Below are 26,433 nucleotides of genomic sequence, written 5' to 3' on the forward strand. Positions count from 1 at the left end.
AATCTACTCCTGAGTGACCACTGCTTGGCAGTCTGAGCCCGGGGGTGACAGAATAAGGGTTACTGCTCAGGTGACGCCAACCCTAGTGACTCCATTGCCTCTGTGTGTGTGGCCTCTTGACTTCTTGCACTTACTTTCTTGGCATGGTTCACACTTAGTGTTGGTGCTTCCACAGGGAACGGTGGCCCCATAACCCAGAGGGCAGACTTCGCAGCACTCTCCAGAGGAGGTGAAGTGCCCATGTTCACAACCTTGATGTGCCAAAACCTAAAAAAGAGGTCAGACAAAACGATGTAACTGTATGAGCCAAAATAACAAAGCAAAGGTCTCATGGACCCACCACAAAAGGAAGGAATTGCTGCAGCTCATTCAGGGTAGGGTAAGGCAGGATGGAGGGTGAGGGGAGAGATGCAACCCATTGTGATCCCAAATTCTTCCATAACAGGAGATCATTGGAGCATCATAAAATTATAGAATCAAAAGGGTCCTCATAGGCCACCAAGTCCAATTCTCTGGTTAACTCAAGAAGTACAATTGTGTAGAAGGTGAAATGAAATGCACAGATATAGGTTGGGTGACACCTGGCTTGATAGCAGTATATATGAAAGGGATCTAGGAGTCTTAGTGGACCAGAAGCTGAACATGAGCTAGTAGTGTGATGCAGCCGCTAAAAAAGCCAACATGATCCTAGGCTTCAACAAAGAGAGTGTAGTGTTTAGATCGAGGAAAGTAATAGTGCCACTCTATTACGCTTTGGTCAGACCTCACCTGGAATACTGTGCCCAGTTCTGTGCACCATATTTCAAAAGAGATACTAAAAACCTGGAGTGTGTCCAGAGAAGGGCTGACCAAAATGTTGAAAGGTCTGGAAACCACCGAACCCTGTGAGGAGAGCCTTAGGGAGCTGGATAGGTTTAATCTGGGGAAGAGGAGGATATGATAGCCAGGTTTAAATATTTGAAGGGATGTCATATTGAGGATGCAGCAAACATATTTTCTGCTGCTCCAGAGACTAGGACACAGAGCAATGGATTCAAACTACAGGGAAAACAGATTCAGTCTAAACCTTAGGAAGACCTTCCTGGTGGTTAGAGCTGTTTGACAGTGGAAGACATTCCCTTGGAGTCTGGTGGAGTCTCCTTCTTTGGAGATTTTTAAGCAGAGGCTGGAGGGCCATCTGTCGGAGGTGCTTGGATTGTGGATTCCTGCATGGCAGAATGGAGTTGGACTGGATGGCCCCTTGAGATCTCTTCCAGCTCTATGATGCTAAGCCACCCCCTAGTCTTCACCAGGCTCAACAAAAACAGCTCCTTCAACTTCTCCTCATCTATTTTATTCCCTATAACTTTAACCATCCTCACTGCCCTTCTCTGAATCTGCTCCAACTTGTCTATATCCTTTTAAAATGCCCAGAACTGAATGCAGACATCTCCACTGCTTTATGATCTAGCCATAGCAGCCTTCCAACCTCCAAACTGCATGCAGATTTTTATTTATATTTGCTGCTTTCCCACTTTTGCTGGGGCTGTGTGTCTGTGACCCTAACTCCTGCAAATGTGGGGGGTCTGTATGTAGTTTCTAGCATGCTGCAGAATTTTGCCGAGGCATAATTCTTAACGGGTTGTGTGTTTGTGTGTGTGTGGGGGGGGGGAGAAAGCAATCTGCTTTTCTTGCTGCAGGGTCCATCTTGCAGCAGCAGAGAGGGTCGAGGGGGAGAGAACGCAATGCCTTTCTTTTTAGCCCCCCTTGAAGGCAAAGGGGGCATTGGATTCCTCCCCACCTAGGCCTTCAGAAATAGTTACACGCCCCTGGACTTCACAGAGACAGTGGCATTCTTTCTTTCTTCTTCTTCCTCCCAGCCAGGCTTCCTCTACGGAGGTCTCTACCCGGCTGGGTCTCTATTAATAACCCTTGGAATGCAGGCATGTCACACACTGGGACACAGCTCACAAACACACACACACACAAACCCCCAGAGCTCTCCCTCCCTTTCCCCCTAACCTTCAAAAGGAATGCAGTTAAGATGTAAAGATGGTTAAGAAAATGGACAAAAAGAGAATACAGTCGGCCCTCCACACTTGTGGTTTTGACTTTTGCGGATTTGATTATTCACGGATTATTCACAGCGTAACTCTGCCAGAAGCTGACCATAGAGTTGTGCCGGAGAACCTAGAAGTTCCTAGAGAGAATGCTTGTCTAGGCATTTGTAGGTCCTCCAGCATGACTTATGGTCAACTTCTGCCAAAGGTCACACTGCAGTGCAATTTCATGGCCACCTTCTGGCAGGCCTTGACCATAGAATTGCCCGGGAGGATTGCTAGAGAGTTGTTCTCTCATGTAAAAAAAAGGTTTCCCCACTTTCCCGGGGTCCTTGTGCCCCTAACCCCAGCGAAAGTGGAGGGCCACTGGAAACTAATTCAAAATGTGGTGCTGGAGAAGAGGGCTGAGAATCCCATGGGCAGCAAAAAGAACAAATGGATGGGTCCTAGAACAGATGACAAACTGAGGCTGTCGTTCTTCTGGCATATTGTGAGAAGGCAGGACTCATTGGAAAAGACAATCATGTTAGGAAAGGAGGAGGGAAGTAGGAAGAGAGGAAGGCCACATGCCAGAAGGATAGACTCCATGAAGGAGGTCATGGGGACGAATCTGCAAGAACTTAGAAGAGTGATGGATAGGGAGTCTTGGCGAGGTCTCATCCACAGGGCTGCCATGAGTTGAGATGAACCTGAGGGTGCTTAACAACAACAATAACAACAAAAGCCCAAACGATCCGCAGTAATTTTATAAAAACAATAGTAATGAATGATAAAGAAGACATTTTGTAGATGGAATGGTATAGTATCAGTTTGTTTGCCACTGACCTCCTAATGCCCAATAAGTCGTTGCACCTTATACAAATAAACTGCTGTTGTTGCCTATAACTCCCAGAATCCCCCAGCAGGGAACATTTAAAGGAGCCAGTGTGGTGTAATGGTTTAAGTGTTGGACTCTAGAGACCAGGGTTCGATTTCCAGCTCAGCCATGGAAACCCCTGGGTGACCTTGGGCAAGGCACACTCTCTCAGCCTCAGGGGATGGCAATGGCCAACCTCCTCTGAATAAACCTTGCCAAGAAAACCCAGAATAGGTTCACTTTAGGGTCGCCATAAGTCGGAAATGACTTGAAGGCACACAACAACAAAGTCCCCAAAGAGGGAAACTTTCCCAAGTTCAAAACAGTTAGGTAACTTTCCCAAGTTCAACGCAAAGTTGTGCAACCTATCCTTCCTTGCAACAGTAGGGGGAATTTGGGGAGTTGTAGTCTCCCAAAGAGGGAACTTTTACACAGAGGATCAGGTCCTTTCTTAGTATGGCTGACGGATTGGGCTGCTCCATCTTTCCAAAAAGGGAACTCTGCTTTGTGCCTCAAAGGCCTCCTTCTCTTCTGTTTGTCTCCCTTCCTAAGAGCCTCAGCCTTGGAAACATGTTCTCCTCCTCTCTGCCCCCAAGCAAGAACAAAGCAAATTAATTGGCTTCCCATGCATCTGGAGACAGTTAATGATTACAAAGCCATCTTAAAGGCACAGCAGAAAAAAGCAAGGAGACCCAGGTCCATGTTGTGTGACAATGTGTGAAAGAGAGAAAGACAGCGAGAGAAGAGAATGGTTGTTGCAGCCTTCTGCAACCTGGGCTGCATCCACACGGGAGAAATAATGCAGTTTGGCACCGCTTTAACTCTTTCTGGCTCAGGGCTGTGGAATTCTGGGAGCTGGAGTTTGTTGTAGGACCTACCTTCCTTAAGCTCTGCTTCGCTCTGGGCCCACAACAAACTCCAACTCCCAGAATTCCACAGCCTTGAGCCAGAAAGAGTTAAAGTGGTGCCAAACTGCGTTATTTCTCCAGTGTGGATGAAGTCCAAGAATCCTCCAAATGTTTTAAGCTAGAGCCAAGACTCTATGGAGTATTGCTGAAGAGAAGGTCTCAGCTATGGTGACAGTGTGTCACTGTAATACCAGATTGTGCAATGGTGCTACCAATAGCGTGCAGCTGTAGTATTGGATTGCACTATTGTGCCACTGATAGCATGTCATTGTAGTACTGTACCGGATTGTGGGATTGTGCCTTCAATGCTCTGGATTTGGCAAGGACAGTTCGGGTTAATCCTCTGCCACCCCACTTTTTCAGGTGTTTTTCAAATGTCCCAGTTTCACCTCCTCCCTCCACTTTCATCCTTCATCCTCAATGTACTTCAATTGCTACAAAATCAGCTTTTAAAATATCCCAGTCTCTCTTTCCTCCCTCCACTTTCCTCCTCCACTCTCAACTTCAATTGCTGCAAAAGTAGTGCAAAAGGAACTTGCATTCAGCTCAGTGCAAACTGAATCAGAGGAGAGGAGTGGTTTGGCAAGGATAGTCCCAATTAAACCTCTGTCATCTCACTTTTTCAACCATTTAAAAAAAGTTCCTTTCTCTCTCATTCTCCTACTCCCCCCCTTTGACCTCAGCTTACTCCAATTGATGTAACCCGAGTTCAGAATGCAGAAGCAGTTTGTATTCAACTCAGCCAAGAGGAAAGGAGAGGAGAATCTCATCCTTCCCTGTAGAAAGCAAAAGCAAACTGCTACAGACTCTCCTAACTTGTTGTGCTTCCTTACTTTTGCCATCTTGACCACGATCTGCTGTTGCTTGGCCACAGGTGTCCCAACTTTCATCTGTGAAATATTGGCAGATAAGGTATTGAATTTGTACTACTGTGCCACCAACAGCGTGTCATTGCTGTATTGCACTCTGCTACCGCATCACTAAGAGTGCATCTGCACTGTACAGGATCACACTTGTGTGTTGACAACAGTGTGGCATTGAGGAACAGGAATGTGGTAATGCACCACTGATAATGTGCTGCTGCAGTACAGGATAGCGCTATTGTGCCAGCTATAGAGTTCTGCTGCAGTGCAGTACCACAAATTATGCAGTCGTGTTTCCCACATTTGGGGAAATTGCAGGGGTCAGCACTCCTGGAATGCAATGGAACCTCACCATGGGAAAACCACCTTCATGATCATGATGTCTCCCCTGCCAGGTAAGTACTGTGCCACCAACAGTGCACCAAGCAGTACAGATGAGTGAACACTGCTGTAGTGCAACAGTGGATCCAACTCTCCACCTGCCACTAAGGAGCACATGGAATCTCCTAGGCTGCACTTCAAGGCTTGTAAGCTGGTTTACACTGGCAGCCTGGGGCTTGTGCAACCTTAAATCAGATACACTTGTCCATCTGGGTCTTTCTGGACAGGCAGGGCAATGGAATGGAAGGAAAGGAGCATTGGGTAGTCCACTGCCTTACCCATCTGTCCAACCATCCGCTGGAGCAGCCAGACTCAGATGTCTGGACAGGTGGGCAAAGCTGTGGATCACCCGACCCTCCCTTCCTTCCCTCTCAGTGCCCTGCCTGTCCTGAAAGAACCAGAAAGACACACACAGGTAAGTGGGTGAGGCAATGGACTGCGCTACTCTTCTGCTGCCTCACCTGCCCAGCCCTGGAAAGGCAAGGGATGGAAGGAAAGGGAAGGCAGGGCAGGGCAATGCTCTACAATGGTGGCATCATCTTCCTTTTTGCAGAGCCCCCCAGGCTGGCAGCAGAGGGGCTGAGATGGACATTCCCCCTCTGAGTTGTCTCCTAGGCCTCATTCCCAACCAGATCACAAATTGGTTTGCACTGGTTTAAATTACCATGGTTCGCACTTGAACCGAATTATTGAAGCGATTCAAAGAGGGGGGCCACACACTAGACCCATTTAGCTCGTGCCTTTTTGGATAAATAGATTCCGCACAAGTGTTAACCATACATGGATCAGAATCAATTTAAATTTGCCCTTTGGCCAGCTGGAGCGGGTCCATTTTGAATAAATTCATTTGTCAATGTGAACCACAAGTGGGTTATTTTATTTTATTTTGCTGCAAGAAAATGCGATCAGGGCAAATGTAGTTTGAACCACACTCCACTGCTGAACCAATTTATCAATTCAGATCACAAAGCGATTTATTTGTAAGTGGGAATGCGGCCCTAGTGTGCTCCACACTCCTTGCACTCCCTTGCTGATGCCCTTGGCCTCATCACATCTTTATCCACTTTTGCTCATTGCAACCAGGTGTCCATTGGACCCACATTCCAGACCCGCATTATACCCCACAGAAGACTCTATCCTGCTCTTCACGGCTTGTCAAAGTTCCTTTTTTTTGAACTACAATTTTTGAACTTATAGCCCCAGCATGGCCAATAAACCTTTTTCAATCCGGAGAATCCCAACTGGACTTCATTTCCTATGACATCTAGCCCTTGTGACCCCACTGGCTGGGGATGATGGGGGCTGTAGTCCAGCACATCAGGCAGCCAGGTAGGTAGAAATTCAGTCCGCCACATCCAGCTGGATGGTTCTGATCTCCTCAGAGCTGAGCTCTGGAATATCAATGCAAGAAAAAGAACAACAGCATCTGTTTTGCAAACCAGATGCTACCTAATAGCACCCCCTTGATGCACTTAGCTGTGGATGCCTGCATTGGCAGAGGGTTGGATTGACCCTTGGGATCCTTTTCAACTCTATAATTCTTTTCTATTTCTATTTTTTCCTGCTTTCCTAGTGCATGAATCACCCTGCCTTGGTTTTACCCATTTCTAGGAACTGGGAAGAGTTAAGCACCCGCCGAAGCCAGGCTGATGGGAGACTGACATTCCTTCATCAATGCAAAACACCTGGAGATGCTCTCTCCCTCTCTCTTTTAAAAAAGAACAGCTTGGTGTGTGGCTTTTGAAGCCGGAGGGAAAACTTGTCCTCTGCATTCCCCCCAACACACAAACACACACACATACACCGGATTGCAAAAATGCATCACCCTCCTCTCCCATGATACACAGGAAAGGCTGTACTGGTTAAACAGGTCTCCTGCGCTTTCATCTTCTGAAAGAAAAGCTGTGGAGAAACAAGCCTCCCTTGAACTGCAGCACCTGCATCACTTGGTTGGGAGAGACTCCAAAGATCATCCAGACTAAACCCCTGTGAATGCAAGACTCCAACACTAAAGCATCTCTTTGGCAGGTTGTCAACCCACGGGCACATAGCTACCTTTCAGCATGGATGCCCAGAATCCCCCGGCCCATTCGCAGGGTGATTCTGGGAGCTGCAGTCCCCCAAACTAACCTTTTGTTGGGAGGGACTCCAAAGGTCATCCAGACTAACCCCCTTTAAATGCAAGAACCCAGAGCTAAAGCAATCCTTTGGCATGTTTTCAGCTCAGGAGCACATATAATCTTCTATCTGAAAAAAAATCTACTTTTCAGGCACCTGGCCACAGAGGGATTCTGGGAGCTGTAGTCCCAAAACTAACATTTTTGAAGACCTTCTGGCTAGAGATGAAGTGGGAGGGCTCAACTCGAACCCCTGCCCCATACAAAACACAGAAACATGTCTTACTAAATAAAACAGTACAAAACAGGAATGCGACAAAGCAATTACAAGCTGTATTAGTGCTGATTTTATGTATAATTAGATAAATGGTTTCCTCTGTCTATCCAAGTATGTGATGCTGTCATGCCTCCAGAGCATCTTTGATGCTCTTGAGACATATATTTAGTTAAGATTATAATAGGTTTTCTATGTATTAGTTTAGGAGGGGAAATAAAGATCTACAGCTTTAAGAAAGACCAGAATTTTGGGAAATCCAGGGTCTTATGCTGTCTCCCTGTAGTTAGTTTCAGTGTGTAGTAAGATTTCAGCCAAGTCAGACCTAGAGAGAGTATTTTCCTTTGACAAAGAGATAAGTCCACAAAGAAGAAAGATAGTCCTCAGAAGAAGAAAGATAGAATCCACCAAAGAGAAAACAAGGTATTTAGGAAGGACTATTGAGAGAGAAGAGATCCGTTTCATGTTACAGTATTTGTGTTTATAACCAGTAAAGCTTTTGAAACTTAAGAAATTTGTGGACAAGTCTTTTGTTCTGGCTGTGATCCCGAGAGCCAGAGGCCTTACTACGCCCAAAGTCCATAGCATCGCTCTTGGGACAAAACAGATGCTGCTGAGCGTTTTACTCCGGAAATTATTAGAATATTGTTGTTGTTGTTGTTGTTGTGTGCCTTCAAGCCATTTCCAACTTACGGTGACCCTAAGGCAAATTTATCTTGGGTTTTCTTGGTAAGATTTGTTCCAAGGGGATTTGCCATTGCTTTCCTCTGAGGCTGAGAGAGTGTGACTTGCAGTGAGTGTTATGGCTAAGACAGGATTTGAACCCTGGTCCCCAGAGTTGTAGTCCAGCACTCAGACCACTACACTGCAATGGCTTACTATGGTTGCATACAATAGAATCATAGAGTTGGAAGAGACCATGGGGCCATCCAGTCCAACCCCATTGTGCCATGCAGGAACTCTCAATCAAAGCACCCTGACAGATGGCCATCCAGCCTCTGTTTGAAGACCTCCAAAGGAAGAGACCCTATCACACTCCAAGGCAACTTATTCCACTGTCGAACAGCCCTTACTGTCAGGACGTTCCTCCTAATGTTGAGGTGGAATCTCTTTTCCTGCAGCTTGCATCCATTCTTCCAGGTCCTGTTCTTTGGAGCAGCAGAAAACAAGCTTGCTCCCTCCTCAATGTAGCAACCCTTCAAGTATTTAAACAGGGCTATCATATCACTTCTTAACCTTCTCTTCTCCAGGCTAAACACCCCAGCTCCTTAAATAATTTCTCATAGGACACGGTTCCATATGTTTTAGGGGAATCTGGAAACTTCAGTCCCTCAAAGAGTAGCCAGCTCCCTAAGTCTCTCCTCATAGGGCATCCTCCTCCTCTTGCCAAGAATAGCCTACAATAAGAGTTACCACTGGTGACTTTGGGCCAAGCACACTCTCTCAGCCTCAGAAAACCTCATAATGGGTTAAAATAGTGTGGTATAGGCAGTGTGGTGCAGTGGTTTGAGTGTAGGACTGCAATTCTGGAGATCATGATTCGATTCCCAGCTCAGCCATGAAGCTCACTGGGTGACTTTGGGCAAGTCACACACTCTCAGCCTCAAGGGAAGGCCATGGCAAACCTCATCTGAATAAATCTTGCCAAGAACCCCCATGATAGCTTCACCTTAGGGTTGAAATAAGTCGGAAACAACTTGAAGGCACACATCACACACACAGAGTTGTTTGACTTCAACTCTGGAGACCAGGGTTCGGTTTCCCACTCAGCCATGCGTGCCCTTGGGCAAATCACACTCTCTCAGCCCCAGAAACCCCCGTGATAGATTTGCTTTGGGGTCACCATAAGTCGGAAATGACCTCAAGGCACACAACAACAACAACGACAATGATAACAACAAGATTTTGGGAACTGAAAGCCACATAACAACAAACCTATTTGTACAGTATATAAAATTTAGGTTCAAATTCTTTATGATAGTTTCTGAGATTATTGGCTGGGATGGAAATCTTAGTTTCAGTGATTTTATGAGGCCAGCCAAAGATCCACAACAATCTCAGGGCAAACGTTTTGACATAAAGACACACATTTCTTCAACATTATCATCATGCATTTCAGAAGGTTACACAAGAGATTTTTGTGTCTTTTTGGTTGCCTGGGCAAAAATATGACCACAATGTGGACTTTGGAACGGGTTTCATGCTCAGCAGACAGCAACATCTGCAATTTTAAGTCCTGTTGCTTGTTTCTGCTCCACATACGGATCAAACATAGACCAGTCGTCCCTTGTGACACATCCCAGCATTGTTTTATAATCCACAAATGGGGTGGTGAAATAGTAAGAGAGCCCACCTTCTGGGGTCCTGGCTGGGGCTTGTAGTTTGGGGAGGCACCAGAACTCACTGGCTGAGAATGCTAAACATTTCTCCCTTAAACTGCAAATCCGAGGGTTTCATGGTGTATCTTTTGTGAGTCGGTGTGGGTCCAATTTAGTTGAAAGGTGGCATATAAGTAAAACCAAATAATAACGTAAAGACACTGGAGGCACCTCTTCCTAGATGCTCTTCCCTGCTATTCTTTTCTAGGCAAGTTTTGGCAAGTTTTTGAGGACTGTCTGCTTTAGGGGGGATACGTGCCTTTCAGGTGCTGGGCTGTTTATATTTGGTTTCTTCTTTTTAAAGGCAATGCTTCCAACTACTGTATTTAAATAGTTTGATCATATATTTTTCAACTTTTGTAGATGCAAAATCTTTAGCTGCATCTGTTTTAATTTTTGGAAAGCTCCTTCAGCCCCAGAATGAGAAAAAACACAGAATATTAATTGGTTCCTTGTTCTTGTGTGCCTTGACGTAGTTTCCAAATTACTGCAATCCTATCATGGGGTTTTTTTGAGGCCAAGAGAGTGTGATTTGCCCAAGGATTTCCCTTGTCTGGAATTCCAAAATCTAAAATAACTCAATTTTATCTGTGGATAAAGACTCCATACCTGACTGTATTGCGTTTTAAATTTTTTCTAAGCATTTCGTTTCCTCTAAAATAAAAGAACACAAATTCCGCCAATGGCTTCAAAATGTTGGGAAATTGGACATCTCTGCTTCCAGGGCTCAGATCTCTCTCGCCTCTTCCTCTCTGCATGCGCCCCAAAGCCAGAGAAGCTAGACAGACCAGGCAAGATGCTTTCTCTCTTGGAAGCGTGTTTCCCCCACCCCCATATATGAAAAAGCAGCTTGATGGAACATGATGAAAACAGCAGCTGGAAGGAGCAGCTCTGTGTAGGAAGCAAACTTTTTCCACTGTAGCATTTTCCACTGAGTCACAGCCATAAACCAGGGTGCAAAGCCAGGGCAACAGGAGAGGGTTGCTCCTTGAGAATCTACCATTTCTTTTAGCAGAATGTGCATTCGCCATTTGCAGCTGGCATTCTGTTGGTGACAGATGCAAGCATCAAATGTTGGACTAAGGAGTTTATCACATAGGAGGAATTTCTCCTAATTTCGAATGAAAAGAAAGTGGGACCAGAATGCATTCATGTGCATTTGCTAGTTCAGCGAATTTACGTGAATGCGCATTGCATTCGAACTGACTTCCCATTGCCCGAAAATAGCTTGCTATTGCCCGAAATTGCGTGTGGCAGTCTATTGCGCAATAACGTTAAACCCCATGATTGCGTTCGGATTGCCATTGGATTATACTTATAATTTCCCTTGTCTGATAAACTCCAAGGACTCTAGGAGACCAGGATTCGAACTCCAGCTTTTCCGTGGAAATCCACAGAGTAGCCTTGGGCAAGTCCCACTCTCTCAGCCTCAGGGAAAGGAAATGGCAAACCTCCTCTGGACAAATCTTGCCAAGAAAACCCCATGAGAAGGTAGCCTAAGAATTGCCATGAGTCAGAAACGACTTGAAGGCATGCAACAACAACAACTATATATTCATGCTTTTTTGTCATGATCGACATGGAGGACATTTTGGAATTCTTCCCATACAGAAGCTCAAGTCAGGAATGACTTGAAGGCCCACAACAATAATAACTTTAGTCCCGTGGTTTGAACTGTTTCACCATTGTGCAACAGAGGTATTTCCTATGTTGGACACTGAAGTGGAGTTCGGAATGCATCACTGTGCCCATTGTACATGGATGCACATCAGTGTGAAATGAGCATTAAGTTGTACAACATCATAATTCACTAGTGACACAGCACTGCACAACTGTCTCATTACTCTGTGAGCATAAAATTACGCCCCGTCTCCCTGATGCACAATCTTCCCTGCATCGGTAGGACTTTACAGAGTAAAGGGAGAAAGGGACAAGTCTCTGACACATTTCTCAATGAGTCATCACCAGAAATTAGGCTGCAAAGTGAGGGAACCAGGAGAAGATCTGAATTTTTGGCTGAATGCGCATTCATTGTCAGCAAGACAGCAGGCATCCTGTTGGTGACAGAGGCTGGCATCAACTGTCTTATTGTTGCGGATCGAAATATTGCACTCTTGTGCAAAGGAGGTACGGGGTCTCTTGGTATCTGCTGGGGTTTGGTTCCAGGACTCCCCCCTGGATACCAAAATCCAGGGATGCTTAAGTCCCATGAAATACAATGGCATTGTAAAATGGTGTCCCTTATATAAAATGACAAAATCAAGGTTTGCTCTTTGGAATTTATATATCTTTTGAATATGTGAGGAAGCAGACTGAAGCCTACGAAAGCCCATGCTGCCAACACCTTTTTTCAGTTAGTCTCAAAAGTGCTACAAGATCCCTCTACATGGACACAGAGGGCTAACTGTATTTCCCATTTTGCACACAGAAGTGGAGTTCTGCACCGATGCACACTGTACATGGATGTATTTCAATGCATAATGTGCATTAAGTTACTTGACATCTTAGTTCACTAGTGAGGCAGCATTTCTCAATTTCTGCATCAGTCTGTGAGAGTAAAATTGTGCTTGTCTCCTTGATGCAGGGATGTAGCCTACATCTTTGGCATTTTGCAGCCAGGGTGGGCATAGCTGGGGCCCCCAAGCCACATGTCATCCTTGGGATGCCTAAGGTCAGTGCCCCAAATCCCCAGATGCCCCCCCCCATTGTTTGGAAATCTTGAATGGCCCAAAAGCCACTCAAAGTGTGCCCAAACCACAGCTGGCACAGCTTGCTGGCTATGTGCCAAGTGGGAATATGGCCCCTATCCCATGCGCAGTTGCCCTCCCCTGCCAGTGTAAAGTAAGCAACAGACAAGTTTGTGCCCCAAGGAGCTTGTAATGGGAATGTTAAGTAATATTTGTTGTTGGTTGTTGTGTGGCTTCAAGTCGTTTCCAACTTATGGAAACACTCTCTCAGCCCCAGAAAACCCCATGAGAGGCTTGCCTTACGGTTGCCATAAAGTCAGAAACAACATGAAGGCACAGAAGAACAACGAGAAATAGATTCAACTAATGTTTTAAAAATAATTTTAAAACCACAGACGGTTTGAATAGCCAGAATGGTCAGCCCTGATTTTAAGGAACAAAGGTCAGGCAAAACAACATTGTTTTAGTTTCCCACTAAAAAGTATTATATACTGGAATAACTTTTTTGAAAAATTAAATGAGATATTTTGTTAAAAACAGGATTGAATGAAAAAAAAGTAAAATGAGATGTACAGCTGCGCATGCTCCCTTTAAAGAGGCAACAGCCTGTAAATAGCCCAAAACCTTTGACTCCTAAAAGGAGATTATGCAGAATGATGGCCACACGGCAGAATTGATGCCGTTTGATGCTACTTTAACTTCCATGCCTCTATCCTGGGATTTGTAGTTTGTTGGGGCACCAGAACGCGCTGACAGGTAAGGTAAACATCTCCCAAAACTAGAAATTCCAGGACTCCATAGCACTGAGCCATGGAAGTTAAAGTGGTATCCAACTGCATTGATTCTGCAGTGTAGATGCAGCCTTAGCCTCCCATGCAAAAAGGTTTAACAGCCTGGGAACAGAACTGAGAAGATCCTATGTCTCCCCCAGGCATGCCTGCCATGATGGTCAGACTTAAAGACAACTTCTAACTGTCCTGATTTGGTAAGGACTGTCCCCATTCATCCTTTGTCATTCCACTTTTCCAGCTACTTTCACAATGTCCCAGTTTCTCTCTCTTTCTCCCATTTCCCCCCTTCATCCTCAGTTTACCTCCACTGCTGCAAACTGAGTGCAAGGTGCAAAGACAGTTTGCACTCCATTAACTTCATGGGGAGAACAGGGGTACAAAGTATTGACTTTGCCAGTAAGCTCAGGCAAAAGCAAACCACTGCAGAATCTCTTAGCTTTTATTTTCATTGTTGCTGTTGTTGTGTGCCTTCGAGTTGTTTCCGACTTAATTCTATCATGGGGTTTTCTTGACATGATTTATTCAGAGGGAGGTTTGCCCTTCCAACTCTGTGCTTCTATATATGTGCCATTGACTTCCCCTGAAGCTGAGAGAGTGTGACTTTCCCAAGGTCACACAGTGGCGTTCACGGCCGAGCCAGGAATCAAACCCTGGTCTCCAGAGTCCAACACTTCAATCACTATGCCACCTCATTCATAACTTTTGCCACCTTGGCCACATATGTCTTCATCCAAAAAGGTTGGAAGATGTGCAATTGTGCTTTTAAAACCTTTTCCCCTAAACTTGGATTGCAGTTGTCTGGATTTTTCTGTGTGGAAATGCATGTATTTTTCGAAAAGCATTGTGCTTGGGGCCTGAGGATCCGTTTCCATCTATATCTTGTCGCTCTTCCCTTCCTTCCTACTGTAAGCCCAGCCTTCCTCTTTGGACTTCTTTTACTCTTTCTTTCCCTGGACATGTTTCTACAGAGCCCAAAACTATTTGCAGAAGCATCTTTTTTGCTCCTGGGTTCCAGGTGAGCGTTGCATGCCCACCGCCTTCTCTCACCCCTCAATTGATCTCATGTTCATCACGTCTTGAAGAATTAATTCAACTCAACCTGCATTTCCCTGCCTACCTTTTAACCTTTAAGCAAAAAAAAAAAAAATGATAGGATGAAAGCCTGTCTCTGGAATAACACCAATGGAAACAAGACTCAGGAATCCTGACATCTGTGCAAAATAGCCACCTGTCTCTTAGATCTCAGGCTCCTAGCTCTTGAGCTTTCAGGGTTTTGGGACTGCTTTCCTTTAGGTCTATGGAGCTGGAAGGTATCCCAAGGGGTCATCCAACCAAACCCCCTTTGGCCATGCAGGAAGACACAATCAACGCCCTTCCAACGATGGCCATCCAGCCTCTATTTACAAACATCCAAAGAAGGAGACTCCACCAACCTCCAAGGCATTGGAGATTATCGCACAACAGGAGCGAGGCAAATCGCTCCCGTCTTTATCGCGCAATTGCGCAGATTGTCAGACAACGTCCCCATTATTCTGTCATTATCTGATCCTTATGCCATCCTCACGAAAAGATTATCGTACAACGTCACACTTGGATTTTGGATTTATTTAATTTGGGGGGATTTTGGAATATTTTCATATTAATAATGAGATATCTTGAAGATGGATCTCAAGTCTAAACACAAAATTCATTTATGTGTCATGTACAGCTTATACACATGGCCTGAAGGTAGTTTTGTACAATATGTTTTAATACTGTTACGCACGGAAACAAAGTTTGTGCACAACGAACCAATAGAAACTAAAGATGTCACTATCTCAGCCACACATGAAAAAGGTTTCGCATTTTGGAATTCCGGATAAAGGAGACTTGACCTCTACAGTTAAAACGAATAAAAAGAGCACGGTTGGCTCCTGCAAACCCTTTCTTTAAAAACTTGTGTTTCTCCAAAGGAAGGAAGGAATCTAGGCAAAACTGCAAACAAGCAAATTGAGTTGTTGCTCTTTTTCTGTGCCAAATGAATGCACATTGTTGCGCCTGCCAAGAAATTTTCAATTTATTTGGCATGGGAAGCAGCAAGTGATGCAAGCGGACGTTTATATAGGATCCACCTGCGTTGGATAAGGCAGGCTGGCTTTGCTTGCATTTTGTATTTTGCAATGGATTGTTTGCATTGGGGTAGAATTAGAACTGTGGAATCATTTAGAATTACAACCAGATAATTTTGTAATGATGTTTATAATTCTAGAATTATAATCATATGATTAGAGATGGAATGGGCAAGGAAATGTGTTTGGACCGTACCTGTTTAGCACTGGCAACTTTGGGGTCTGTAGAATCTGCTCCAGGTAGCAGTCTGAACTTTGAAGGAACTGTCCTGTTTTGGAGACAGGGTCCCTTTGATAGTTAGGTGGACAGTTCCTTTTAACTATTTGAGTCACCAAACAGTTAAGGTTCAGCTCTTTGTGCTACAAATCCCAGGATTCCATAGCATGGCATCATGGCAGTTAAAGCAATGTCAAACTGCATTATTTCTGCAGTGCAGATGCAGCCTGTATGTAAGTCAGTGGGGCAGTAAACCTGTTCTGTGCTTTAGTACGAACTTTATTTTTTTGTTAGTACAAACTTTAAAGGAGGATGATGAATCTGGGACTTTTTATACAAATTACACTAAAATCCGGAGCAGATTTGTTTCCCAAGTGACACAGAAACCACTGGATGCCTCAATCTTCTCATCCCAACTTTCTACAAAGTATAAATTTCCCCTTGGGCAGTTTTGGTGCTAAAACATAGAAGAAGAATCCAGTCTCCTCGCTGCATTCGTTGCATATTTTTGGCCTCCTCAAAAACATCTCTTGCTGTGCCATCTAAACAAAAAAAAAAAACCTCTCCCCTTGTCGCCACCAGCAGCTGAAAATTGCAGCTAATAAGAACATATATATATATATATATATATATATATATATATATATATATATATATATATGCATAAAATAAAATTCTTTCGCCAGGCCATGTTAATTACCTTCCCCAGGAAGTAGGAAGGATAAAGGCTGCTTTTATAGGGTCTGACCGCATAATTACAGGGCTTGGCTGGGCAGAAATGTTAATACCAGACCAGAAGAAATGTGTTCCACATTAATCCTGGGAAGAGGGAAGGAGCAGGAGGGCCGCCTTAGCCAGTCTTCTTTCTCACATGCATACCATCATCCCGACCTTTAATTCGAGCCAGGCTTGAGAGGGCCTCCGAAGCCCCGTGAAGGAAGGAAGACAAGATGTCAGGGCTCCTGATGTGAAGACATGCAATGAAAAGATGGGGCTTCATCCCCAGGTCCAGAGAAAGTGTGCCAACCCTACCAGAGGTTCTTCCAATATTCCCATTTCATTGAATCCTAGAGATGGAAGAGATCCCCAGGGATCATCCAATCCAGCCCCCTTTGGCCATGTAGGAAGACACCATCCAAACCCTCCTTGTGACAGATGTCCATCTGTTTGAAAACCTCCAAAGAAGGAGACTGCACCACAAATCCAGCAAGCTTGCAACTCAGCCTTTGATAACAGGCAACTGTATATTCCATGTTTGGACAACCCGACCACTAGAATGTATTTGAAAAACGTAAGACGCAAGCAAACAAGCAGTGTTTTATTTTGCAAAACACTTTACACAGGACAGGAGGATTGCAGAGTAGAAGAGATCCTGCTCCAAGGAGCCTATGATCAATAGTTTGCATACCAGTATAACCAGTCTGACTCATAGATGGAAGAGACCCCCAAGGGCGATCCAGCCCAACCCCATTTTGCCATGCAAGAACACACCATCCAAGCCCTCCCTGTGACAGCTGGCCATCCAGCCTCGGTTTGAAAACCTCCAAAGAAGGAGACTCCACCACACTCCCAAGAGCATCTTCCAATGCTGAACATCTCTCACCATCAGTTCTTTCTAATGTTTAGGTTGAATCTGTTTTCCCATAGTTTGCACACATTTTTCTGTGTCCTATTCTCTGGAATTGCAGAAAACAAAATAGCTCCTTCCTCAACATGACATCTCTTCAAATACTGAAACAGGGCTATTGTATCACCTCTTAACCATCTCTTTACCAGGATAAACATACCCAACTCCCTAAGTCTGTCTTCATAGGATATGGCTTCCAAACCCTTCACCATCTTGGCTGCACTCCTCTGGAAATGATCCAGCTTGTCCACAACCTTCTTGAATGGTTGTGGACACAGAACTGGACACAGTATTATTCCAGGTGAAGTCTGACCAAAGCAGATTAAAGTGGTGCTATGCCATCTCTCAGTCTAGACACTATACTTCTGTTGATGCAGCCTAGATTCGCGTTGGTCTTTATAGCTTCCGCATCACACTATTGACTCAGGTTCAACTTGTGGTCTACTAGATCCCTTTCATATGTACTGTTGTCAAGCCAGGTGTCCCTCATCCTATATCTGTGCATTTTATTTTCCCCCCTTAGGTTTAACATACTACATTTCTCCGTGTTGAAATTCATTTTGTTATCTTTGGCCCAGCTTTCTAATCTATTTAGGCATTTTGAATTTTGATCTTCTCCTCTGGGGTATAAACTACTCTTCCTAATTTGGTGCCATTTGCAAATTTCATAAGCAATCTCTCTATGTCTTCATCCATAACACTGATAAATGATGGGTGGATTTCGATTGGACATTAGAAGGAACTTCTTGACAGCCTAGAATCACATTGGCATTTTTAGCTGCTCCACCACACTGCTGGCTCTTAACCCATCGTGTCCCTTCCTAACCTTCTCTTCCCCAGGTTAAACCTACTCAGCTTCCTCAGGTGCTCCTCATAGGGTTTGGTGGTTTCCAGACCCTTCACCATTTTGCTCACCCTCGCTGGACACACAACTTCTCAACATCCTTTTTGAATTGTGGACCCCAGAACTGGACATAATATTCCAGGTGAGGCCTGACCAAGGCAGAATAAAGCGGTACTATTACTCCCTTTGAACCAGACACTATATTTCTATTGATGCTGGCTACTGGCCTGCTTCCAGGCACAATTCAAGGTGGTAGCTATGACCTATAAAGCCCCATATGGCTTGCTTTCAAGCTGTTTCTGGCTTATGTTAACCCTAAGGCAAGCTTTTCACAGAGTTTTCCTGAGAAAACAGGAGGGACAGGAGGAGGCAGGACTTTTAAGACTAACTGGTCTTTATTTTTGCATACAGTTTCATGGATATGAACCTACTTCTTTGGAAGTAATACTGAGTGATGTAAGACCTCTGGTTATAAAGTATATTTATAAAGTTGTGGGAGTGGGATGGAATATACAGTGGGCCTTCCACATTCGCCAGGGTCAGGGACGATGAACCCAGTGAGAGTGGAAGAAACACAAAGTAAAAACAAAATAATTTGTAGCTTTTTGTGGGTTTTTGGGGCTATGTGGCCATGTTCTAGAAGAGTTTCTTCCTGACGTTTCGCCAGCATCTGTAATTTGTAACCTGGGAGAACACCTCTCTAGGAATCTCTAGGTCCTCCAGGACAACTCTGTGGTCAACATCTGCTGGCAGCTGACCACAGAATCACACTAGAGGACCTATAAATGCCTAGAGAAACCTCCATGAATCTCTAGGTCCTCCAGCTTGGGTTGTGCTGGAGGACCTAGAGATTCATGTTGTTGCGTGCTGTTTCTGACTTATAGTGACCCTACAAACCTCCTCTGAGCAAACCTTGCCAAGAAACCCCCATGATAGGTTCACTTTAGGGTTGCCAGAAGTCAAAAATGACTTGAAGGCACACAACAACAACAGAAGGCGAGCCTATCATGGGGTTTTCTTGGCATGTTTCTTCAGAGGGGATTTGGCATTGCCATCCTCTGAGGCTGAGAGAATGTGACTTGTCCAAGGTCACCCAGGGGGTTCCCACGGCTGAGCCAGGATTTGAACCTTGTTCTCCAGGATCACAGTCCAACGCTCAGACCACTACACTACATTGACCTCAAAAATTCCTAGAGAGATCGTAGTGATCAAATCTCCAAATAATCAAATCCGCAAATGTCAAAGATGCAGATGTGGAGGGCTGACTGCAACAGGATCCAGAAAGATGCAAATCATATCCCCTGCCCTACATTTTCAAAGGGCTGCAAAAGGTGATACAGGTCTTTGAGATCTTCATGTATCGACATCTGAAAACTATAAATCTGCTTAGCAAAAGCCAGTTTCCCTGTGTTCAAACCTCCTTCTGAGAAGATTCATTTTCCTATATCTGCAGGAGCAAGGACTCTTGCATTACATGTAGTGTGTCATGCAACCATTGCCTTTGTTGCATATCATTCAGTTCAGCTGTTTTTCTTTCTAGTCTTCCCTTGTAATTTCCTTGTTCAAGGACTGCAACTTGTTGTATCTCCAGGAATCTTGAAATGTTCTGCAACTGGGTTTGCTGTGCTGTTATTTGTAATATCAGATTTGTATCCATTAACTCTCTCTGCATAGAGACAGTCCTGCTTGTCTGATGTATATTGTAAAGAGGCATTGCTGGCATTTGTTGTTGCTGTTGTTGTGTGCCTTCAAGTCATTTCCAACTTATAATGACCCTAAGGCATTGCTACTGCTGGCATAGGATGGCATATATCACATTGGAGGATGCGCAAGTCAATGCGCTTTTGATGCTGTGAGTTTTCCTGGTATAATTTATCCAAAGGGGATTTGCTATCGCTTTTTTCCAGGTTTGAGAGAATAGACCCAGAGGGCTTCCATGGACAAATGAGGATTTGAACCCTGGCCTGCCAGTCAAAGTTTAGCACTCACTCCGCCCCACTTAATCAGATCCTAGGTTTCAAGCCACAAACTCACCTTGCAAATTACTAGGGTTGAAGTTACAAAACCAGGACTCACACTACAGACTTTGCTGTTGAGTGTCTTCAAGTCAACTCTGCCTTCTGGCAAACCTCTCCTAGTCTTTCGTGGCCAAATTTCTTCAGAGGATCATGAAATCCTAGACTTGGAAGAGACCCCAAGGGTCATCCAGTCCAGCCCCATTCTGCCATGCAGGGACACAGAATCAAGGCACTCCTGTGACAGATGGCCCTTTAGCCTTTGTTTAAAAACCTCCAAAGGAGAATCTACCACACTCCTTAGGCAGCAGCGTATTCCACTGTTGAACACCTTTTACCATCAAAGTTCCTCCAAATGTTGAGGTGGAATCTCTTTTCCTGGAGCTTGCATCCATTGCTCCATTGTGTCCTAGTCTTTGGAGCAGCAGAAAACAAGCTTGCTCCATCCTCAGTATGTCACCCCTTCAAATATTTAAGGCTATCATATCACCTCTTAATTGTCTCTTCTCTTCTCCAGGCTAAACATAGAATCTTAGTATCATAGAGTTGGAAGAAGACCCAAGGGCCCTCCAGTCCAACCCCATTCTGCCATGCAGGAATTCACAATCAAAGCATCCCCATTGACTGATGGCCATCCAGCTTCTGCTTAAAGACCTCCAAAGATGGAGACTCCATTATTCTGTGAGGAAGGAGTGTGTTTCACTATTGAAAAAGCCCTTACTGTCAGGAAGGTCCTCCTAATGTTGAGGTGGAATCTCTTTTCCTGGAGCTTGCATCCATTCCTCCGTTTCCTATTCTCAAGAGCAGTAGAAAACAAGCTTGCTCCTTCTTCCATACAACATCCTTTCAAATACTTAAACATGGCTATCCTTAGCCTTCTCTTCTCTCATCTTCCTAAACCACTTGATGGTTTCCAGACCACCATTTCGGACTTGCTCCAGTTTGTCAATATTCCTCCTGATTTGTGGCGTCCACAACTGGACAGAAGATTCCAGATGACCAAAACAGCAGCACTATTACTTCCTTCTGTCTAGACACCACACTCCGATGGATGCAGCCTAGGATCATATTGGCAAGCTGGCTGGAGTTGTTTTATTGTTATTCTAATGGAATGTATATTTTATAGTGTATATTATTGTGTTGTGTTGTATTGTGTTGTACACCACCCTGATTTTGTAGAAGGGCAGTATATAAATAAAGCTTTTATTTATTATTATTATTTTTTAGCTGCCGCATCACACTACTGGCTCATGTTCAACTTGTGGTCTACTATGGTGCCTGGACCACTTTCTCATGTACTGTTTGTCAAGTCAGGTGTCACCCACCCTTGAGCTGTGCATTCATTGTTTATATTTTATTTATTTATTTACTTCATTCGTATGCCGCCTTTCTCCCAGGAGGGACCAAGTGGCTCACTGAATTTAATTGTTTCGGCCCAAGTGAAGTACTGTACTTTGCACATGCTCTTAGCCTTCTCTCCTCCAGGCTAAACATACCAGGGCATGGTTTCCAAACATGCAAGAGTCTTGACATAGCATTCCTCTTAGGCTGAGAAAGTGTCACCTGGCAGTTTCCATCTCCAAGGGGGGATGTGAAACCTGGTCTTCTAGAGTCAAGCACTCAAACCACTATGCCATGCTGTCTCCCCCTATATATCTTAGATCCAGGCTATCTGACCTTGGTCTTGGAGACGGCACCCAAGTCTCACCGGATCCAGGGAATCACATCCCAACATCTCTATTGTGCATTTTGCATGGTCCCAAAATAAAGTTTTGTGCATGTTATTGTACAAGTCTAAACACGAATCTCATTTGTGCTTTGTGTACTTCTCATGCACAGAATGGCCGGAAGGTAATTTTATACATATACACTTTAAAATAATGTTGGGATGAAGCAAAGTTTGGGTATACACTCGACGATCAGAAAGAAAAAGCATCCCTGTCTCAGCCATCCATATAAACAATTTTGGGTTTTGGAAATCCAGATACTCAACCCTTATGTTTGTGTGTATGGCCAAGTCACACTTTCTCAGCCTCAGAGATAGAGATATAGGCTGCATCCACACTGGAGAAATAACCCGGTTTGGCCCCACTTTAACTCTTTAACTCCATAACAAAGAGCCAGATAACAAGTTAAAGCGGTGCCAAACTGGGTTGTTTCTCCGGTGTGGATGCAGCCATATTTAGCTGGTGTGAAGATGGCTGTAGGAAGACAATGGTAAGAGACTCACCTTGGGATCCAGGACTCGAAGCAGCATCAGGAGCGAAGCCAGGAGGAACCGGACCTGTCGCGCTTCCATCCCGGTGCAACCGTTCCTGCGGATCCGCATCCCTTGCGCGCTAAGCTGGCTTTTTTGAAAGCAAAGTCAAGCAGAAGTGGAGGAAGAGAGGCTTCTGGCTCCGCCGGGGATAGAATAAGGAAAAGGAAAGAAAGTGGAAGGAAGGAAGGAAGGAAGGAAGGAAGGAAGGAAGGAAGGAAGGGACAAGTAAGAAAGGAGGAAAGAAGAACAGAAAGAAATAAAGACAAAGTTAGAAAGAAGGAAAGAGAGAAGTTAAGAAGGGAGTATAGAAAGAAAGAAAGGAGGAAGGGGAAAGTAAGGAGGAAGGAAGGAAGGAAGGAAAGAAAGAAAGGAAAAGTAAGAAAGAAGGAAGGAAAGGGAGGATAGAAGGAAGGAAGGAAGGAAGGAAGGAAGGAGGATAGAAAGGAAGGAAGGAAAAGAAAGAACGAAAGAAGAGAGAAAGACGGAAAGAAATTAAGGAAAGAAGGGAAGGAGGATAGAAGGAAGGAAGGAAGGAAGGAAGGAAGGAAGGAAGGAAGGAAGGAAGGAAGGAAGGAAAAGAAAGAACTGATGGATAGAGACTATAAACTCGCCCCACTTGCCCAGACTTCTCCTAACGTCTGTCTCCCAAATAGGAAAGAAGAGGAGGAGGAGGAGGAGGAGGGCTCCGGTCTCTTTCTCCAAGAAATCCAAAGCAGTGGAGGAGGAAGAAGGAGAAGAGGAGGCTCCAGCTGTTGCCCAGAGGGACCCCCAAGAAGCCCCCAAAGGGGCAGCTCCTGGCCCAAAGGAACCAGAGGAGGGCAAGGCAAGGCAAGGCAAGGCAAGGCAAGGCAGCCAAGGCAGGGGCAACAAGGACGGAGGCAAGGAAGGGCCTCTTTTGTCTTCTGCTGCTTCTTCCTTTCCTTTTCCAGCCTGAAGCCCTGGAGGAGGAGGTTGCACAGCAGCAGCAGCAGCAGGGCTCTTGTTGCGGGTGGCAAGGCAGGGAAACGCCTTCCTTGCCTTTCCTCAGCCTCTTCCTCCTCCTTTTTTTTGGACTGCTGCCTCTCCTCCTCGGGGGACTCTCTCTTTCTTTCCTCCTTTCTTTCTTTCTTTCATTCACTCCTTCTCTCCTCCTCCTTTGCTCCTCCCAAGGGTGGGACTGCTCTGATGCTCTCCTTCTCTTCTTGCACTCACAATCCCCCCCAAAACACACACAGACACACAATACACACAGACACACCGCAGGGCCATCGAGGCCACCCCTGCCTGGCAAGGACAAAGTGGGGTGGCATCCCAGGGCCAGGGTCTGCTTTAGGTTTGCCACAGCCAAGGAGCCACAGGACATCTCAGTCTCCTTGTTGGACATGAAAGAGGAGCCTTGTAGGTGGCAAGCCTTGGACAAAAAAGAATGCAAGATGCATTTTGAGGGGGGGGAAGTGGGGTATGAATAATAATAATAATAATAATAATAATAATAATAATAATAATAATAATAAATGTTTATTCCGAACCATCATAAAGCAAATGTAGCCCTCTCTTAGCCACCCATGTGGACCACTTTGGATTGGGGAATATTTCTGGTTTTAGGATTTGGGATTTTGGAGGCTCAGCCTGTAGTTGCAGAGCATTTCAGCCTCCTTGGACATACAATAGGGGACTTAGCGGTGGCAATCCTTGACCAACAAATAATACAAGCCAAGATTAGAATAATAAGAAAGAGCCACGTTGAGTCCCAATTTTGGGGGGAAGGAGGGGTATGTATACTACTATTACTACTACTACTTTGTGCAAGAAACAAAGTTTGGGTACACTGAACCATCAGAAAGTAAAGGTGTCCCTATTTCAGCCACTCATATAGACAGTTTTGGATTTTGGAATATGTCAGATTTTGAAAGTCTGGATAAGGGAGACTCAGTGTGTAGTTGGAGAAACTTTTAGCCTTCTTGGACATGCAATATGGGCCTTGACCAAAAAAAGAATGTTGTAAGCCAAGACTAGAATAAGAAGAAAGCATCACTTGGAAAGTGGGGTAGGTGTAATATAATAATAGTAATAGTACACTCATCCCTTCACATTCGCAGGGGTTAGGGGCACAGGACCCCATGAATGTGGAAAACCCACACAGCACAAAAACAATGTTTTTACCTGAGAGAACACCTCTCTAGGAATCTCCTCCAGTGCAACTCTGAGGTCAACACCTGCCAGACACTGGCCATCGAATTGTGCTGGAGGAGCTACAAATGCCTGGCGGAGTGTCCTCTCTAGGAATCTCCAGGTCCTTCACTGCGGCTTTTGGTTAAAGTTGACCATAGAGTTGCTCTGGAGGACCTAGATATTCCTAGAGAGAACATATTAATAACATCGGTGATTGAAATCTGCAAAAGTCAAAGCCACAAATGTGGAGGGACACGTGTCATACCATTACTTTGTGCAAGAAACAAAAAGTTTGTACACTGAACCATCAGAAAGCAAAGGTGTCCCTACTTCAGACACCAGTATGGACAATTCTGGATTTTGGAAGATGTCGGACCTTGATGGCCTTGGGCGAGTCACACTCTCTCAGCCCCAGAGGATGGCAATGGCAAACCCCCTCTGAAGAAGCGTGCCAAGAAAACCCTGCAATAGGGTTGCCATAAGTCAGAAACGATTTGAAGGCACACGGCGGCACTGCTTTAACTCTATGGCTCCATCCTATGCAATTCTGGACAACCGTGAGCAACCTTGAGGAAGGCGATGGCAAGGTTCTGGGACCTGTAGTCCAAAAAATAATGCAATTAAATACACACACACACTCACACACACACACACACTCTATAGGCAAAAATTTTCCTCCACGCTCTGGCAAATCAGCTTGCTCCATCCTTTCTTATTTGCAGATGTCCGGTTGCAATTGATTTCCAAGAGCCTTGCTTTGATCAGAAGCTCTCAAAACCTCTTTCTGCGATTAAAACCAGAGGAACTACATTTCTTTCCCCCTCTTTCCACTGACAATGGCTTGTATTTTTCTTTTTCTCAGGTGGGAGATGGAGAAGCCACAAGATATAAGCTGGTTCCCACCCGAAGGGCAGAGAAACTGACCTAACAGGTCTTTCTTTTTCCATCCCTTGATCTCTTAAATTCAGGAAAGCTTTCTTTCTTTCTTTGAAAGTCTTGATGGGTCTTTTTTCTCACAGTTTGGAGACAAAGGGCCCCAGGAAAGGGCTATAAATCTTTTTATTTTATTTATTTATGTTTACAAGTTGACTGTGAATTTAGAGATGGGGAAAAGAAAGGCTGCTTGGGGGGAATGGAAATGGCATTGGCAGCAAAAATGGGGAGGAAGAGAAGAGACTCACACCAAGGTGTGACTTGGCAAGCATTTGTTAATATTGCTGTTGTTGTTGTTGTTGTGTGCCTTCAGGTTGACCCTATTATGGGGATTTTATTGGGCAAGATTTGATCAGAGGAGGTTTGCCACGGCCTTCCCTTGAAGCTGAGAGAGTGTGACGTGCCTAAGGTCACCAAGTGGGTTTCACGGCGGAACCAGGATTCAAACCCTGGTCTCCAGAGTCATAGTCCAGCACTCAAACCACTACACCACTCTGCCCCTCATATACTTATTAGAGATGTTTTAATTTTGAAATCTTTATGTTTTAGAGGACTGTGTGCCGTTTGGCAGGTTTTTATTCTTATTTCATTTTGATTTTTACAATGCAAAGTGCTGTGCAAATCCTGCAGCCCTCTATCAATAAATGCTAACAGTAGCAACAACAACAACAATACACACAAAATACAGGTTGAGTCTCCCTTATCCAGAATTCCAAAATCCAAAATTGTACAAATGGACGGCTGAGATAGTAACTGAGATGTAAAGTGTCCAATGTCCAAACCGCAACACCCCACTGGCTCTATACTGCATTTTATTATGTTTGTTGTTGCTGTGTGTCTTCATATCATTTCTGACTTAAGGTAACCCTAAGGTGAAAAGATTAAATATCTCACAAAACTACACATCCCAAAATACTGTAGCATTGAGCCCTGGCACTTAAAGCAGTGACAGATGCATCCGCATGCAGCTTCCAAAAGTCCAAA

At 44.7% G+C, this 26,433-nt stretch overlaps 1 protein-coding gene and 1 pseudogene across 1 annotated transcript in view; both read right to left on the reverse strand.

The window, feature by feature from the left end:
• The window catches only part of LOC121934762 (tumor necrosis factor receptor superfamily member 16-like), a 40,775-nt gene extending 18,179 nt beyond the window's left edge, over positions 1 to 22,596 (reverse strand). The window contains exons 1-2 of the mRNA XM_042475574.1: positions 22,336 to 22,596; positions 135 to 267 (exon numbers count right to left, since the gene is read on the reverse strand). Coding sequence (XP_042331508.1) covers positions 135 to 267; positions 22,336 to 22,434 — 232 coding nt within the window. The 5' untranslated portion in view covers positions 22,435 to 22,596. The remainder of the gene's footprint in view (positions 1 to 134; positions 268 to 22,335) is intronic.
• On the reverse strand, positions 4,926 to 5,069 carry LOC121935807 (annotated as a pseudogene).
• Positions 22,597 to 26,433: the final 3,837 nt, after the last annotated feature.

The sequence above is a fragment of the Sceloporus undulatus genome, chromosome 6, assembly GCF_019175285.1.
Source record: "Sceloporus undulatus isolate JIND9_A2432 ecotype Alabama chromosome 6, SceUnd_v1.1, whole genome shotgun sequence".
NCBI lineage: Eukaryota > Metazoa > Chordata > Lepidosauria > Squamata > Phrynosomatidae > Sceloporus > Sceloporus undulatus.